Source organism: Manduca sexta, chromosome 20, assembly GCF_014839805.1.
Source record: "Manduca sexta isolate Smith_Timp_Sample1 chromosome 20, JHU_Msex_v1.0, whole genome shotgun sequence".
Taxonomy (NCBI): domain Eukaryota; kingdom Metazoa; phylum Arthropoda; class Insecta; order Lepidoptera; family Sphingidae; genus Manduca; species Manduca sexta.
Window position 1 is genome coordinate 9885032 of NC_051134.1, and position 16918 is coordinate 9901949.

General features: G+C 36.4%; 1 protein-coding gene across 1 annotated transcript; it reads left to right on the plus strand.

Moving 5' to 3' along the window:
- The first annotated feature begins 1175 nt into the window (after nt 1-1175).
- LOC115440699 (carcinine transporter) lies at nt 1176-3116 on the plus strand. Its single transcript, XM_030165116.2, has one exon. The coding sequence runs from the start codon at nt 1228-1230 to the stop codon at nt 2935-2937; it is 1710 nt and encodes a 569-aa protein (XP_030020976.2). The 5' UTR covers nt 1176-1227; the 3' UTR covers nt 2938-3116.
- The last annotated feature ends 13802 nt before the right edge of the window (nt 3117-16918 follow it).

The following is a 16918-nucleotide window of genomic DNA, read 5'->3' on the forward strand; positions in this document are numbered from 1 at the left end:
TTGCTGCCGTGGCCGAAATTCGGTTAGGAATTATTTTTTCATTGATTGTTAGTATATATATTGTCTTATTAGTATCTCAAAAAAGTTGTATAATTAATCCACAAAAGTATGGATGAAGTTGAGTAAATTCGCTTAATAATTAATGTTAATGTTTTATAACTCAATAGTCTAATGAATCTAATTAATGTTTTATAACTCAATAAACGACTTGATATATCCACATTGGACAAATTATGTATGTTGACGATGAGCCAGTACTCAACCACGTAAGTAAAATATTAAAATTAAAAAAACGAGTGTTGGCGACGTAAATACTTTTTGGTGGATTTGGTTTTGTTTTTAAATTATTTAAATTCCGATCCCTCTATAAAATGTTGTTTTTATTATAAGTGTTTTCCGTCGTATGTGAATAAATATTTTTCTTATAACGTCTTTTGCTTTATTTTAACTGGTTGAGTTGAGCTCATCGTCAAAAATGTATATTATTACATTTAAACATAAATACAAACACGATCTTTGTACAGTCCGCCTGTATACATTTATATGAAGTGCTAAATAAATAAATAAGTCTTTGCTTATTTTGTTTTTATGCACTATCTCGTCTATCTGAAGCATGCAATGTCAAAAAATTATATAAAACCTAAGATAGAGTATTTTACCATACATGTAAGAAAGTTGATATTCGAGGAAAGTGAACAAGAACTCTATAAGCTATCTCGGGCCTATCATTTGGGATTAAGCAGCCCGCTGCTATGAGGTTTCTTTCATGACCTACGTAACTAGTTTCATTGGCTAATTAATCCCATCTGTACTGTGATTATTATTGAGTTAATTGGAGTTTTTTGTATTAAAGATTGAATTTCTGAGTGGCAACATTCACCTTTTAATACGTAACAAAATTACACAACGTAATATTTGATTGCATATTATGTGGGATTCTCCGAATCCATGAACATATTAATGAAAATTTGGGAAATATGGGTTTTTGCAAATCTCACAGCAAATATGTTCTTAACATTGGAAAATTACCTAAACTATTAAACAATACATCATGTGCGTCATAAACAACCGACAGCCGTCAAATCCTTAAACAAACTAAACGTACAGATTTAGAACGTTATCATTTTACCACTGGAAAATTATATAAGGCGAGTGAAATATTAGGTAACACACAGTTTAATAAAGTTTACAAAACGAGACAGATCAATAAGATCAATAGGTCCAAAAATGGACGTCGCGAAGGAAAGGCCCAAAGCCGAGGCCCGCGAGACACAAACTGACAAAGATGTCGTTGATTATGATGAACTACTGTCATCTGCTGGTGAGTTCGGTCGCTACCAATTTCTGTTGTTCATTGCAACCTTCCCTTTCTACGTATTCGGAGTATTTGTTTACTTCTCTCAGCTGTTCATGACAGAGACGTCGTCGAACCATTGGTGTTGGGTGCCCGAACTTGCCAACATGACAGACATAGAGAGAAGATCCTTCGCCATACCAAAAACAAATGATTCTCTATTCGGGTATTCGCAATGCAGCATGTATGAAGCCAATTGGACTGAATTATTGGAAACTGGGCAAAGACCAGATGAATCATGGAGGACGATACCATGTCAGCATGGATGGGAGTTCAATAAGACAGAGATACCCTACCCCACCATATCAAGTGAATTGGGATGGGTATGTGACAAAGATAGTTATCAAGCGTCGGCTCAATCAGTATTTTTTCTGGGATCCATAGTTGGAGGATTTCTTATTGGATGGATAGCTGACAGATTTGGACGGCTACCAGCTATAGTCATCAGCAATTTAATTGGATGCCTAGGCGGACTTATAAGTATATTTGCAAGAAACTTCGCCGAATTCACTGCGTGTAGATTTTTTATGGGCATCTCTTATGACAACTGCATGATGATGGCATATCTCCTAGTGTTAGAGTACGTTGCTCCGAGGTATAAAACTCTTTTAGCTAATCTGTCGTTTGCTTTGTTTTACTCCGTTCCTGTTACTTTACTGCCGTGGTTAGCGTTGCTATGTGGACATTGGTGGACAATCGGTTTAGTCACTAGTGTGCCATTAGCGTTAGGGCTATTTTCACCTTTATTTATACCTGAAAGCCCGAGATGGTTGCTCTCTAGAGGACGAGTTGATGATGCTATTAAAAAGATAGAAACGATAAGTCGAGTGAATAAGAAAGAGATACCGCCAAAGCTGATAGAACAGTTTAAAATTTCGATTGCAAATCAGAAATCTCCAGAGTCACAAAGTTATATGGAGATTCTCAAAAGGCCATCGATAAGAAAGATGTTTATACTAATATGTCTCCTGTTCATGTGCTGCACCATTGTCTTTGATGGCCTGGTCCGAAGTATAGGACAGTTGGATTTCGACTTCTTCATATCATTCAGTGTGGTGTCATTCACTGAATTCCCATCGTTGCTTGTGGTGGCTTTCATTATGGACTGGATGGGACGCAGATGGATGGCTATAACTTGCATGACACTGAGCTGTATCTTTACTTTTTTGACTGTTGGCGTGGGCGCTGGATTTCCATCGGTAATATGCGCTGTGATAGCAAGATTCTTTGTGAACATGTCATACAATGCTACGATGCAGTGGGCTGCTGAGATCTTACCAACACCTGTCAGAGGGTCTGGAACCGCATTCGTTCACGTCTGCGGGTTCATAGGAAACGTCATTTCCCCGTACATAGTATATTTGAAGATCTTCCGATATTGGCTCCCGTTAGCGGTGGTTGCATTAATAGCGGGACTTGGAGGTGTCATCTCATTTGCTTTACCAGAAACAGCGAAGAAGGAGATGCCGCATACCTTTGAGGATTCAGAAGCATTGGCTAGGAGTCATAAGCTGTGGGATCTGCCGTGGAATAGAAAGAAGGAGAGTGTTGAAGGTCATGTCAATAATAGTTTTGAAATGTGATTGAAAATAAAAAGCCTGTATTCAAGTTAATTTCTCTGATGTTTCTGATAGTACTTTAAACCGACCGCCTTGAATATGTTAGAAGAGTGGTCAAGTATGTGTAGCAAATACTAAACTTTGTAGTCTGCTGATTCAAATAAATAAAACATTGGAATGATTTTGTAAATTCGGACCAAAAATATGTTTCATTTTTACTATGCACCAAATTCGTTACTTGTATAATATTATTTATAATACGCGATATACTATAGAATCCCAATGATGGGTTTGAGTCCTGCGTAAATGTATTCCCAAGACGCAGTTGTCTTCATCGTCTTTGCAACATGATAAAGTGTGTTTTTATGAGTGCATTTTGAAGTAGAGTCATGAGCGTAGGCGTAGATGTGCAGTGTCCTACCTACAAAAATTATTGGGCTTACATAAGCCTGGCGTATTGCACGCATTTTCATAAATTCGGCTAGCATTTTTTTTAATTCCTGCCCATCCTGGATAAAATCCCTTGCTATACCATTGATTAGTATCATAGTAAACAAAAAGAAGAATGATTTTTAACTGCTATTCAACTTAATGTTGCACAACCTCCTGCGAATTCAGGATAAGTACATAATGTCTCTAACCATGTCAGTTCAGTATAAACCTTTTTCTAATACAGCGCAAGTAATATCCTAAGTCCTTAAAACAAGGTCTATTTCTCGCTTCATTTGTCACATCCGTACTAATCTTCCAAGGTACTTGGGTAGCGAAATCAAATAGTCTAGCTCCGATATTGGTATGACGATATATATTGTATGCTAGATTTAGTTTTACGAGTGTAATCTCTTGGAATAATGGAGATATACGACGAAAGTCTGTGTTTTAGTGTCTTAATATTTATGGTAAACTAGGTATTGCTCGCGGCTTCGTTTGCATGACAAGCCTTTCTCGCTAAGAAGTCCCTAATTAACTGTAACAATCCATAACACCATCTTTTTTTTATTCGGGCACAGCAAAGTCACTCTACCTAACCTGATGGTAAGTGGAGTGGGGTTCAATAGAATGTTCACTAACGAGCAATGATTACCCCTCGGCAGTCGAAACAATTATGCCGGCCTATTGGATCCGGATATACATGGGCTGATGTCGGAAACAGGCTCACTTACGTGGGCCACTATGGCGGGTTTTAACACCTTGTCTTCGGTGGTCGCTATTCGGGTGGATATAAAATACATCAGCAAAATATTTACACCAGCATTTACAATATTAGATTAGGTAATAGAACGCTGTGGCATAGACCTCATTACACTTATTTTTATATGTTGATAAGCGATAAGCAAGTATTTTTTTAAATAATAGACTACACCTTTGTTATATGACATACTTATCACATCATGGGACGGAAGACACGTGTTAAAGAGTTCACAAGTTGCGCATACGCCTACCCTTTTTGGTATAAAAGGTACCCTTTGTGGATATTAATATAACATAGCTAAATATTAGCTTCTGTTTGGGTTTGCTCGCGTAAGCCTGTGTTTAAGGTATATAAATTGTAGCACAGGCAAAATGTAACCTTTCATTTGCTTAAGAATTTTCAATATCGTGTATATTTTTTTAATATGCGTGCATTCTAATAAATATACAAAATCTTCCGTTTTATTATCTACTAGCGACCTGCCCTAGCTTCGCACGGGTGCAATGGTGATAATAAATACACTACAGAAAAACTGTGAACGTTCTATATAAAACATAGCGGCCCGCTCTGGCTTCGCACAGGTATAACATAACAGTATTTCTCCACTATTTAATGGATGTTATTATACATATAAACCTTCCTCTTGAATCACTCTCTCTACTAAAAAAAACCGCATCAAAATCCGTTGCGTAGTTTTAAAGATTTAAGCATACATAGGGACATAGGGACAGAGAAAGCGACTTTGTTTTATACTATGTAGTGATACAAATATGCGGAATAGTTTATTTAAACGCGCTTATCTCAGGAACTGCTTATCCGATTTTGGATTTTCACTAAAAGCAAACTACGATATTCATGAGTGCAATAGGCTGTTTATCTGTGGAAAATATTAATCTCCGAAAAACTTTCATACGGACGGAGTCGCAGGCAAAAGCTAGTATTTAATAGCTAAGTCTTAGTTATTTTTATACACTAGTGACCACAGTAATACCGCAAAACAACCGACAAGAAGGCTTACGAACGTCTGCATAAGTTTGGAATACCGGCTTTTACTACCAACCAACTTGCTAATGGGGCGTAACGTACCGCCAGGAGACTGATTCTTATTTTCTTAATAAAGTAACACCGAAATAGCTAGGAATGGAAGCTACTGAGATTGTCTAGCTTTCTATATAACTGTGTGTATATTATTGAATAACGACATGACTCCCTGATCATTTCGTTGTTCTTATTCAGAGTAAATGAATAAATTTTAATGGATTGCCGTTTCAAAAATATAAATTAAACGTCTTGCTTTATATTTGCCCTTCATAAAAAGTAGTCTATAACACTCAAGAGTAATGTAGAGACTTTCCCGCCCTCACACCCACCACTACAACTCCTGCAAGGCAGGATCCGCAGTGGCACGAATTTTATAACACCGAGCGGTGAAGCCCGTCGAGTCTCAGGGAAAACTTCATCAGGAGTAACGTAGCTTCCTATTAGTGAAACAATTTTCAGAATCGGTTTAGTAGTTCCTGAGATTAGCGTGTTCAAACAACGAACAAAAATCTCTTGACGGTCCTCATATTTTAGGGCATCTCTTCACATACCATTAGTTGCAATGATGTCACATCGCCGTAGCTCATGTATAGGTGTTTATTTTTGTACACAAACTTTATTTTTGTACATAAACTTCACTACCAACGTGTCGAAATAGTAGTTTTCTCATCAAACATTCTGCAATGAAAATTAGTTTGCGAACTAGTTTGACCAAATTTCCTTTTTGTTCACGAATAGTTGATTGCATGATGGAATGTTTCTAAACTGGAATACACGTGTTTACTATGTAGGAAGTCTTTATTGCGCAACATTTTTGTCTTTGACATTTCTGGAGACTAAAATCTCTTTCCTGATTTCCATTATTTTTCTTTAAAACTAGCATTCTTGTTTCGTTACTATTATGCGTGTTTAAGGGCGGTGAATATTTTTGTATGAGGTGACATATTTTCTTGTTTGATAGTAGGCCATCAAGAATACTTAAAAATATACAATTGATGCCATCACCCTTATTGACGTAGGGAACATTATACAGACGATATAGATATTATAGATTAGGAAAAAGATGTAAGCAATATGTAGGATATAGGGTTTGTTTCGTTTTTTGTCGACATTAGTGTACATAACTTTTCTAGATTGTAGGATAAATTCAATACGACAAATGGCTGTTGAATAAATTATCGAAATTGCCACTCGCCATAATGAAATTAGAATAGAAATTGGGTCAGTAGGTCGAGGCTCTCTTTATGGTATAGCCTCCATTTACTTAGGCTAATACGCAACAGCGTGTTGATATGGGTATCAACGAGATCATCGAGACAACGGAATACGAGAGGAAAAATAAGGAAGATACCCTGTAGCCTGATAATTATAAGAGCGAGTCTGAAGTCTCTAATATCGCAATAGAAGGTTACGAATTATTGTGGCTTCAATCTCGGGTGGGTCATCGGGAGATAGAGTATGGGTGGCTGGCAATCGGTTCGGCAAAAGATTTGTTTCTTATTGTCCATCCTCTACATTCTTACACACTTCGAACCTTTAGGTATTTCGAATCGTAAGTATAAATATGCACCATTTACACCCCCGCAAGGCACATCAACGTGGAAAGATTCAATGGATTGGTCACTGGCGCGTGAGTTTATCAACTCGGTTAAAGTAGATAGTAGATACTTGATACGTAGTCTTCGAACGCTATAACAGCCAATTTCTTTATAACTATATCCATTCGGAAATAATCAAATTAGGTTCGCGTATTCGTCCACGTGTAAAGCCTTTCCAAATAGAAAAATCTTTTAATGACTACCATGATGTCATAGTACTATTCGACGCCAGTGCCATCTACTTATAAAAATCAGATTACAAATTAAAATATATGCCAAAGGAGTAAATTACCGTTATAACAGCCAATTTCTTTTTTAACTATACCCATTCCAAAATAATCGAAGTAAGTTCGTGTCTTCGTCCACGTGTAAAACCTATCCAGCGAGAAAAAGCCCTAATGACTGTCGAGATGTTATAGCGAGATTTATTCGATGCCAGTGCCATCTACTTCAAACATTAGATTACAAATTGAAATATATTCCATGGGACCTAATTACTGAGACAAAAAGTACCTTGTATATTAATCCAGGTCAAAGTTTATCCGTGTCGCAAATTTCATCCAAATCGGTTCAACGGTTACTGCGTTTACTTTTAACAAACATTCAAACATTTAAACAAAAATTTAATTTCATATTAGTAATATTAGAATGGTACAGAATAATCTCATGTATTTGTAAGGAAACATGGAATAGAATTGATTAGACTATGTTTGCGTTTCAAATTCGAGACTGCGAAGTGGAGTGGCGTAAAGCCGGCATTTGGTATTCATCGCGATCATTCCACTAACAATAGAGAGGAAACTTAAATGGAAAACAAAGACTAAGAAAGACAAAGGCAATATCGAGTGCCAGACTCTATAAAATTATTATTAAACCATGTTTTATTCTTACCTCACTACGTATAAAACGAAGTCTGCCACCAATTTTTTTTGTTTGAACGTGATTGTTGGGTTATGACTATATTTAAATCAAATTTAGTAAGATTTCTTTAATTCACATATATTAATTCGTACGCTAAACGAATTGTACAATATATTTTGACACAAGGCAAAAAACAACGCCACACGGCGGAAACCAAAAGAAACAAGAAACGTTTACAAGGATACCTTTAGATTCACAATATATATAAGATGTGTTTATAAAGACATTATACAAACCTTTAAATTTATCTTTATTCAACAGTGATAAACTCAAAAACTACTGAACGGACTTTAATGAAATTTGGTATGGAGATCATTTGAGACCCTGGGAAGGATATAGGCTACTTTTGGTCTCCTAAAATTTATAGCGGCACTTTTACCCTAGAAAAACATGTTTATGCTACCAAAGCCTCTGTAAAATTGTTATGCTCGTTTCTCACATCATAACTTGTTGCGCTCTATCTACCCTTTCGAGGAACAAGGCGAGGTTTTAAGTTGTACATGGGAGCAACAGTACCAGTTTTTCATATAATCCAATTCCTGCAAGCCGTCAGTCAGTCCACAGCGGCAATTCCATTACATTCCCACCGTTTTATGCCCATTATGTAAATCCAATTTCACGTTTTTCTCGTGTGTATGCTATTTTGAATATTATTATATAAGAAGAACCTTTCGTTCAGTAATTCCTGAACGGAATAGTTGCAAACCCAGAATTTGAATTGTAAGTTACTGTATAATAAAACAATTCTGGCAGTTTTTTTCTTTATTATGCGGGCAGGATAAAGTGACCGCACTACTTTAGATGGTAAATGGAGTGAAGTCTCTAGTATTGACGAGAGATGCCGGTGTATTTGGAACCAAATATATACAGCGGAACGCAACATACGTGGCCGATACTACAATAAAGTAACGTGTAAATTGTACGCGTCTGCTCAGCACCTAAATGAGTACATCGCACACCGTATACATGGTATTTTAATAATTTAACTATTGTTTTGTCTACAGCATAAAAACGCCGCGCGCTATAAAAGCGTTAGTATAAATAGCAAAGGCTGCGTCACAGCGCAATGGCGGAGCTCTTACGGTAACTTATAAGTGAAACACTAATGGAGAGTCTGGAATACATTAACGTTTAGTGTAGGACGACACGCAGACGATATATAAGTCTAACGCTGTAATAATAATACTGACACAAACGTAAAAGTGTGTGAAAATAAATTTCTAACTTAGGGCCCGTTCCAGTATTACGTAACGCAATTCGGGAGGGGAAGGGGGCTCTTGTAAAATGTTACGATGCGTTACAGGCGCGGGAGAGGTCTCGTACAAAGCGCTATGTAACATTGTATTTTTATTTTAAAACAATAACAAATGTATTTTAGCGACTTTCCGGTATTTTGCATAATATAATTGTGAATATTAGGAAAAAATGTAAATTTAGAATTACATAACTTTTGGAGGGGGGCGTACGCGTACAGGAAAACGTTACGGCGCGTTACATGGGGGGGGGGGGGGTCAAAAATCTTCAAAAATTGCGTTATAACTGCTGTATGGTAATGAAATTCGTCACAGAGATAGACGGTCTCTTAGATTATTATTTGATACTATAATTTTTGCGCAGACGCACAGTCAGTTGACAAGAAATGCTACATAACTTTGCTGTGGTAGGAACGTGCCTTATGTTCCTCGATCAGTCTGCATATATTCAAACAGGCTGGCGTCTCTTTTTGGGAAAGAAGAAGAAGAAAGGGCACTTGACATAAAAAATTGGTCCTAATATTCATACATGCGGTCTACAAAGAGTTTTATGATAATTAGATTATACATAAAGCACTCTTAATAAAATAATGACATGTTTCAAAATTGTTACTTTGTGGCAGTCGTCAGAAAACAAATTTTTGTTTGCTACCTTTTTTGAAGTTGCTATAAAATTTAGCTTATTAAAGATAAGTAAGAAATGAAACGTATAGCATGAAAAAAAGGGAAAAAACTAAACGGTCGCAAACAGAAATTGGTTGTTTGACGATTCCCACAAATTGGCAATTTTGGAATGGGTCATTGTTTTATTACGAGTGAGATAAATCTATACATATTATAACATGAACTCCCCTTCCATCTATATGTATATTATCGATTACTTTCAAAATCTACTGAACGGATTTTTATGAAATTTGGTATGGAGATAGTTTAAGACCCTGGGAAGGTTATAGACTACTTTCTATCCCAGTAAACTCTTTCACGCCTTGAGCAAAAGCTTTAAATAAAGGGAAGTCGGAAGAAGTCGGGTTGTAAAGACCCTTCGCCATTACTTCTCAGTTAACTTCACTTGTCATAAGGTGCAGTGCTGTAACCTTGTCTTGCACGTATAAAAAATAAATTGACAATAGGTTTAGAAAATTAGGCAACTTTCGCCTTATATTTTTGTTAAATTAACAGCGTCTGCGAGCCGCCTAATTTCGTATTCTGTGTAGGCAGTGGTAAGTATATGTGTATGCTTTTAGACATGCACTTAAATGAAGCTATGATAACTTAGTCAAGCCAACACACGCGCATGGAGCTGTGCTCCAATTAAGATATAATATTAAGGGAACAACGCAATTCTGCTTTATGTAAAGCTAAATTTAGATTAGCAAGTTGTCGCAGCAATATTTTGAGATTGAAATTTCAGATGCGAATTTAATTATTTTTATACACGTACGACTCGCTGCAAGTCAATATTTGCAGAAGTCAGCTTGCTTTACTTGTTAAACTCGCTTATGCAATATAGAAGCAAGCGACTTATGTTCACATTTTTTTTTGTGGGACCCTTCGATGTCCTATATTACCTTAGTGGGACGGATGACGCTGTGGTCCCTGGTGCAATTCTCTTCTTCAATACTCTAATGTTTACATGCTATGTCTATTCGTTGTTATTGTTAGCCTATATGTTTGTTTTTAACCGACTTCAAAAAAAAGGAGGAGGTTATCAATTCGACGTGAATTTTTTTTTTTATTTTTTTTTTTTGTATGTTTGTTACCTCAGAACTCGCTCATTTATGAACCGATTTGGAAAATTCTTTTTTTATTCGAAAGAATTTCTCTCCAGATTGGTCCCATAAAATTTTTTTCAAGATCGCTTCGGTAGTTTGGTTTTAAAATTAAAAAAACTAGAATAATTATGTCGTCCAAGAAAACGATATCGCGAATTTAGCTTTCCCGTGACGTATTTAGTTATGTTTTTGCATTGAGTTTGGTTGACTGTACTTCTCACATACTTATACATATAGCATAACATCTTTTCCCCGTATCAGGGGTAGGGAGAGGCGTATCATTTCATCGCGATAGTCGTACTGTGTATGAAACATATCAGTTGTGTTTTGGGTTTATTTTAATTGACTCTACTTCTTACATACATACATATATGTATATAGCATCACACCTTTTCCCCTTTTTAGGGGTAGGCAGAGATGTAACACCACAGCGCGATAGTTGTAGTATGATCGAAAGATATCAGTTGTGTTTTTCCGTTAGGTTTGCTTGACTCTACTTCTTACATACATATATATAGCATCACACCTTTTCCCCTTTTCAGGGGTAGGCAGAGGTGTAACATTTGAGCGCGATAGTCGTACTGCGTGCGAAACACATTAGTTGTGTTTTTGTTGGGTTTAGTGGACTCTACTTCTTACATACATACATACATATAGCATCACACCTTTTCCCCTTTTCAGGGGTAGGCAGAGGTGTTACACCACAGCGCGATAGTTGTACTGTGAGCCAAATATATCAGTTGTGTTTTTGCGTTAGGTTTCCTCGAATCTACTTCTTACATACATATATATAGCATCACACCTTTTCCCCTTTTCAGTGGTACTGAGAGGTGTAACTCCTCAGCGCGATAGTCGTATCGAGAGCGAAACACAACTATACCATTGAGACGGTCTATTTTTTACTAACACAAAACAGCAAACAATAAAAATAATTTTAACAAAAATTAAACCGCCTTCAAGAACCACTCAAAACCAAAAAATAATTTCACATAACAAGTATATATTGGATACCAATTTTGGAGTCGGTGCCTAATTAAAATTGATAGTTAAGCTAGATAAATACATTAACGAATATACGAAACCAATGTGTTGCCAGCGTACAAAGTCAGCAAGTCAAATCGTCACCGGAGATAAACACATAGCCGCAGCACAGCAAATGGAAGCTATTAAGGAAATATTTAAATTTGTGAACTGTACACTACCCAAATTCTTCCCCTGTTACATATAGCTGGTCAAATGTGGGTGTATTACACTCTCTGCCTCGAAAAAAGAGGAAATAAAAAGATGGAACACCATACATGTGCTTGGTATTACACCTTTTACTGTGTATGTTGTAGTACACGCAAACCTACTCCTTTTAATTGATTTGAAAGAAATTTAGCTCATAGATGGACTATGCAACAAATATAGCTAACTAGCAATTTTAATTAGGCACCGACTCCAAAATTGGTATCCAATATAATACTTGTTATGTGAAATTATTTTTTGGTTTTGAGTGGTTTTTGAAGGCGGTTTAATTTTTTGTTAAAATTATTTTTATTAATTTGCTCGTTTCGTGCCAACCCTAAAAATTTTGCAAAGCAATAAATTTTTATTTTTTTTGTTTGTATTGTTTGATTGGCACAGGCCATGGCTTATGGTTGCCACCATGTAATTAATTGCTTATTTACATTCACTCTGGCTTTACTTGGTCAGTTCCATTAAAACACTTAAGGGCTCTTGTCATGACGAAGAAAATTAATTACTTTTAAAACATTCAAATAAGTAGGTCAACTAATGGGAAGTGTTTATAATCCAACTAGGTGAAGCGGCGATAGCCAAGTTGATAGCGGAACGGACTGCCGAGACGAATGTCTGCAGGTTCAAAACCTAAGACACCTCTGACTTCTAAAGTTATGTGTGTATTCTTTGTGAATTATCGCTTGCTTTGACGGTGAAGAAAAAACATTTCGAATCATCCATATTCTTTACCTAAGCCTGGCGAGGTATTCATGATTAGTCTCTTGAAAGTGTTTACAAGTTGTATATTTCTTTAAGATAAGACGTGCCAAATTGCACTTACAAAAAATATTGCCTAATTCTTATGTAATACTTTTATTGCGTAATTAAATTCACATTTTCTATTTGTTTACTACGATAATGGAGCTATGCATTGGTTGTCTCTCTGCCTTACCTTCAAAGATTAAGGCGTGAACTTCTAACCTTACTAGATTTTCACGGTACACTTCCGAAGGCAACAAACAAATAAATTTTCCCGTAATTTCCTGCGATTCCCGGTCCACATCAGACCATTAACAAGATATACACCAGACGTGTCGAAAAATATTACCCAATTTATCTGACGTGAAGCCGAGTGTCGCCTAATTTAAATGTACACAAGGTTTATATTTGTACAATCTTTGTTCATGAATTTGTTTGGTTCTGAAGTGACAATGTGGATTATAGACAGGCAAATTTTGGCTTTAATCCCCATAATCATCTTACAAGAATGTGAACTAAGTATCTATAAAAAAATATTGATATTCTTTCTCCGCGAAACAAAAAGAAGTAACCGCAGTTATCACAACCGCAAAAAACTGACGAGTCCATTATTTTTAAGGATTATTAAGTATCAAGATATGTTTCTATTGAGTCTTTTTATATGCATTACTGGTCCAAATAAATTGTTATTGAATAATTATGAATCGACTTCGCCTAATAAACGAAATTACCCAATGTTTTATTGCATAAAAATATACTCAGAGGCCCGTCTTCTCATACATCAAGTGGAAGGAAAAGATTTAAGGAAAGTTCTAAAGGGTTCTCTGCTATCTTTATCACGGGGAAATGAGGTGAGACGAATGGAATTGCCAGGGGACTGATAAGATACGAAGAGAGTTGTGCGGATCTGTGATAAAGAAACTACGGGCATTTTTGCGTCTATTTATTGACTTCTTTAATATAAGTTTGTTGTATTTATTGTTATTGAGTGATAAGAGCAACTTCAAACAATGTTTTACATCGTTTCTTGCGAGTATGTAGGTGTTGAAATAAAATATTTTTTCAAATTTTATTGCGGTTTCTTACATTATATTTTTCTCATAACGTTTCGAAGACTGCAGACTTTATGGTCACGGGAGAGCGCATGGTGACTGAGGTGTTGCTCGTCCGAAAAGTCATTTGGCAATTATAAAAAAATATATATAATTTTAAAATGTAGGTAAACATAAGATATTATTATGGAGGTGTCCTTGATAATGGACGATAAGAGGTTGGACTATAATTGGTCACGCATTTCTGGCTTTTCAAAGTTGTTATTCCTTTTGATTATAATTCGTTTTAACAGTGACAAAGGGACACGAGGTCTGTCAACCCTTATTGTGCCTGAAATAAGGTCTTTATTATTTGAAATTTGATATTAAATTTCAAAAAAAAAAAATATTTGAGAAGGCTGGTTCTCAATAGCGGCACAATTTCATACAGTGATGATAATTTATTATCTAACATGAGATCATGCATCTCTAAATGGTTGAGTGGAGATTCAACTAATATACCCAAAAGATTTCTATTAATTTTGTTTTTTTTTTACAAGTCTCTTTGTAATCATAATTTGACCCTAAAGTTTAACCCCCTTATTCATAGACGTTTTTTATCTAACGACCGAGTAAGGCTGTGATAACAAGTCTGTTTCTCAGTGCTGACAGCATGGCAGTCTTCACAGTGCGTAGACGTAGGGCCGTTGTGATTGGCTAATATTGAAATACAACAATAATAACCAATCACAACGGCCCTATGTCTATTTCTCAGTGCCGTTGGGCATGTTAGAAATTACTCATTCGACGACATCTTATTTGGAAGCATCATTATAAATTCTCTCTTATATTTGGTCTAGGTTCTATATCAAGAAAAAAATATTTTTACATTTCAAATTTTTCCATGAAACTAGAACAAAATCAATATGGCAAAAATAGATAGGAAATTTCGGTATAAAATAATAGGGCAAAGGGCGGAGGGCCGTAACAAATTTCGTAGCCCCCATTAGGCGGGTCGGTGTCGTCGAGGGTACTCCGACGATTGCCTTTTACAATATTGTGTTACAAAGTACCCAATGGTTTGAAGTTTCTAGTCGCAACTAACGATGTCGTTTGAGTTACTTTGGAATTGGAAATTTGCAATTTATTTACTAAACTAAAATCTACTTATCTTAATTATACTATTTTATTGCTTTCTGTTTGTAATAAGTATATTTATGTTGTGACATGAACCAAATGATTTATTTGGTAAGCAATAGAGAACAATAAATAATAATAATAATAATATCAGCCCTGTATTATATACTTGCCCACTGCTGAGCACGGGCCTCCTCTACTACTGAGAGGGATTAGGCCTTAGTCCACCACGCTGGCCTAGTGCAGATTGGTAGACTTCGCACACCTTCGAAATTCCTATAGAGAACTTCTTAGATGTGCAGGTTTCCTCATGATGTTTTCCTTCACCGTTAAAGCGAACGATAAATTCACAAAGAATACACACATGATTTTAGGAAAGTCAGAGGTGTGTGCCATTGGTATTTGAACCTGCGGACATTCGTCTTGGCAGTCCGTTCCACACCCAACTAGGCTATCGCCGCTCTAATAGAGAACAATACTACAGGTAATAACACGAAATCGGAATCAAAGTTTATAACTGTAAGCTGTTGATTTTCTTAAGAATATAAAAAATAAGAAATTAGATCTTTGCCACGTGTGTTTCAGTTCAAAGGACAATGTAGCACGCAAGCTTGTCATGTGTGTTTCAATTGAAAGGACAATGTAGCTACTAATTACCAGCCTTTATGGGACTTCATTTATGCTTCAGTCATCCGACTGTCTACGCAGAATCTTGGATTACTCCGGTCAGATTGCACGAAAACACGGTGATAACCTCGTGAAGCTCATCATGACCGGCAAACTAGATGGGAGGAGACGTCGAGACCACAGGCCAATGCGTTGGACTGACCAGATTCGCACCGCTCTTGACTGTACACTTTACAGCGCCCTCCAGACTGCTGGAGACAGTAACAGATGGAGAGAGCTCATTAAAGGGAAGATGAAGTAAGGTCACGACCCTCGATATTGACGCAAAGAGAGAGGGGATGAGACTTCGAGTCCTGCATCAGGGCGGAGACCGTGGTGCAATTCAAGATGGTATTGCCTTATCGCTTACCTTCATGGCAACTTGCTCGTGTCGAAAAAAATATAGAGAACTACACGTTGCTCATGGCTTTGCCTGCGTATTGAGCCTTCCTTTTTCAAAACTATATGTATATAGCATCTTTACGATATATTGCCTTTCAAGCGTTGATATAGAGATAACATTATGTAAATCTTATGTTAACAAATCTAACAAAAGCATTAAAATTAGAACATGTTAATACGATCGTAACATTGAGCGACACGAACGACATAATGTTTATAAGGATTATCCTATGTATAAATAAATGCAAGATTAATGAGGTAGATTGATTATAAATTCAACAGGCTTGTGGTGGTTAATATCAATGCTTACTTTGTTATTCATATTTATGTACTTGCTGTATGAAATATATTCTGCCTCCTTAAGTCCGTTTGGTAATCTATGTACGGCTCAGATCAATGACAAGGAGATGTACGGATCATTTTGACATTGTGTCAAAAATCGTCCATTAATAACGAATATTTTCAGCAGAAGTCCTTGGTTTAGTTTTCTTATGTTTTTATCATTTTGTAGTATAATGCCAATATGGCGTGTGCCTGAATGTATCTCTGCTTAGCTGATCGCAAAAATAAACCCAAATGGTTATTATAGATTCCAACATAGAGTTCAGTCACGATGAAGACATTATAGTTAGCTCTAACTTTAGAGATATACCAGATTAAATTAGATAGTATTTTAATTAACAAAAAAGAAGTTAAAACAATGTTTATTAGCTGTTAGCCAAATAAATGGTGATGTTAAAACGAGTTTCATTATAAATAATTGTGCTAAACAAGTTGTTTACCAGGGCCCTTATTCTGTATGATAGTGTAAACGCGTAACGCGGCCGTGTCATGTTATCTTCGAGAAATGTGCGTGGAATGGTATTCTGTAAGCCAAATTTCTATAGTCCTAAACATGACGCGTTGTGTTACGTGCTTGTTACGCACTGTCAAAATAACGTGCGGGATAGAGAATAAGGCCCCAGAGCTCGTTAAAACTTGCCGTCTAGCAAGCGACCAGGCGTCGACTGCA

What these genes read in the sequence shown, in the direction of transcription:
- LOC115440699 (XM_030165116.2), top strand. Translation starts at nt 1,228, where the DNA reads ATGGACGTCGCGAAGGAAAGGCCCAAAGCCGAGGCCCGCGAGACACAA.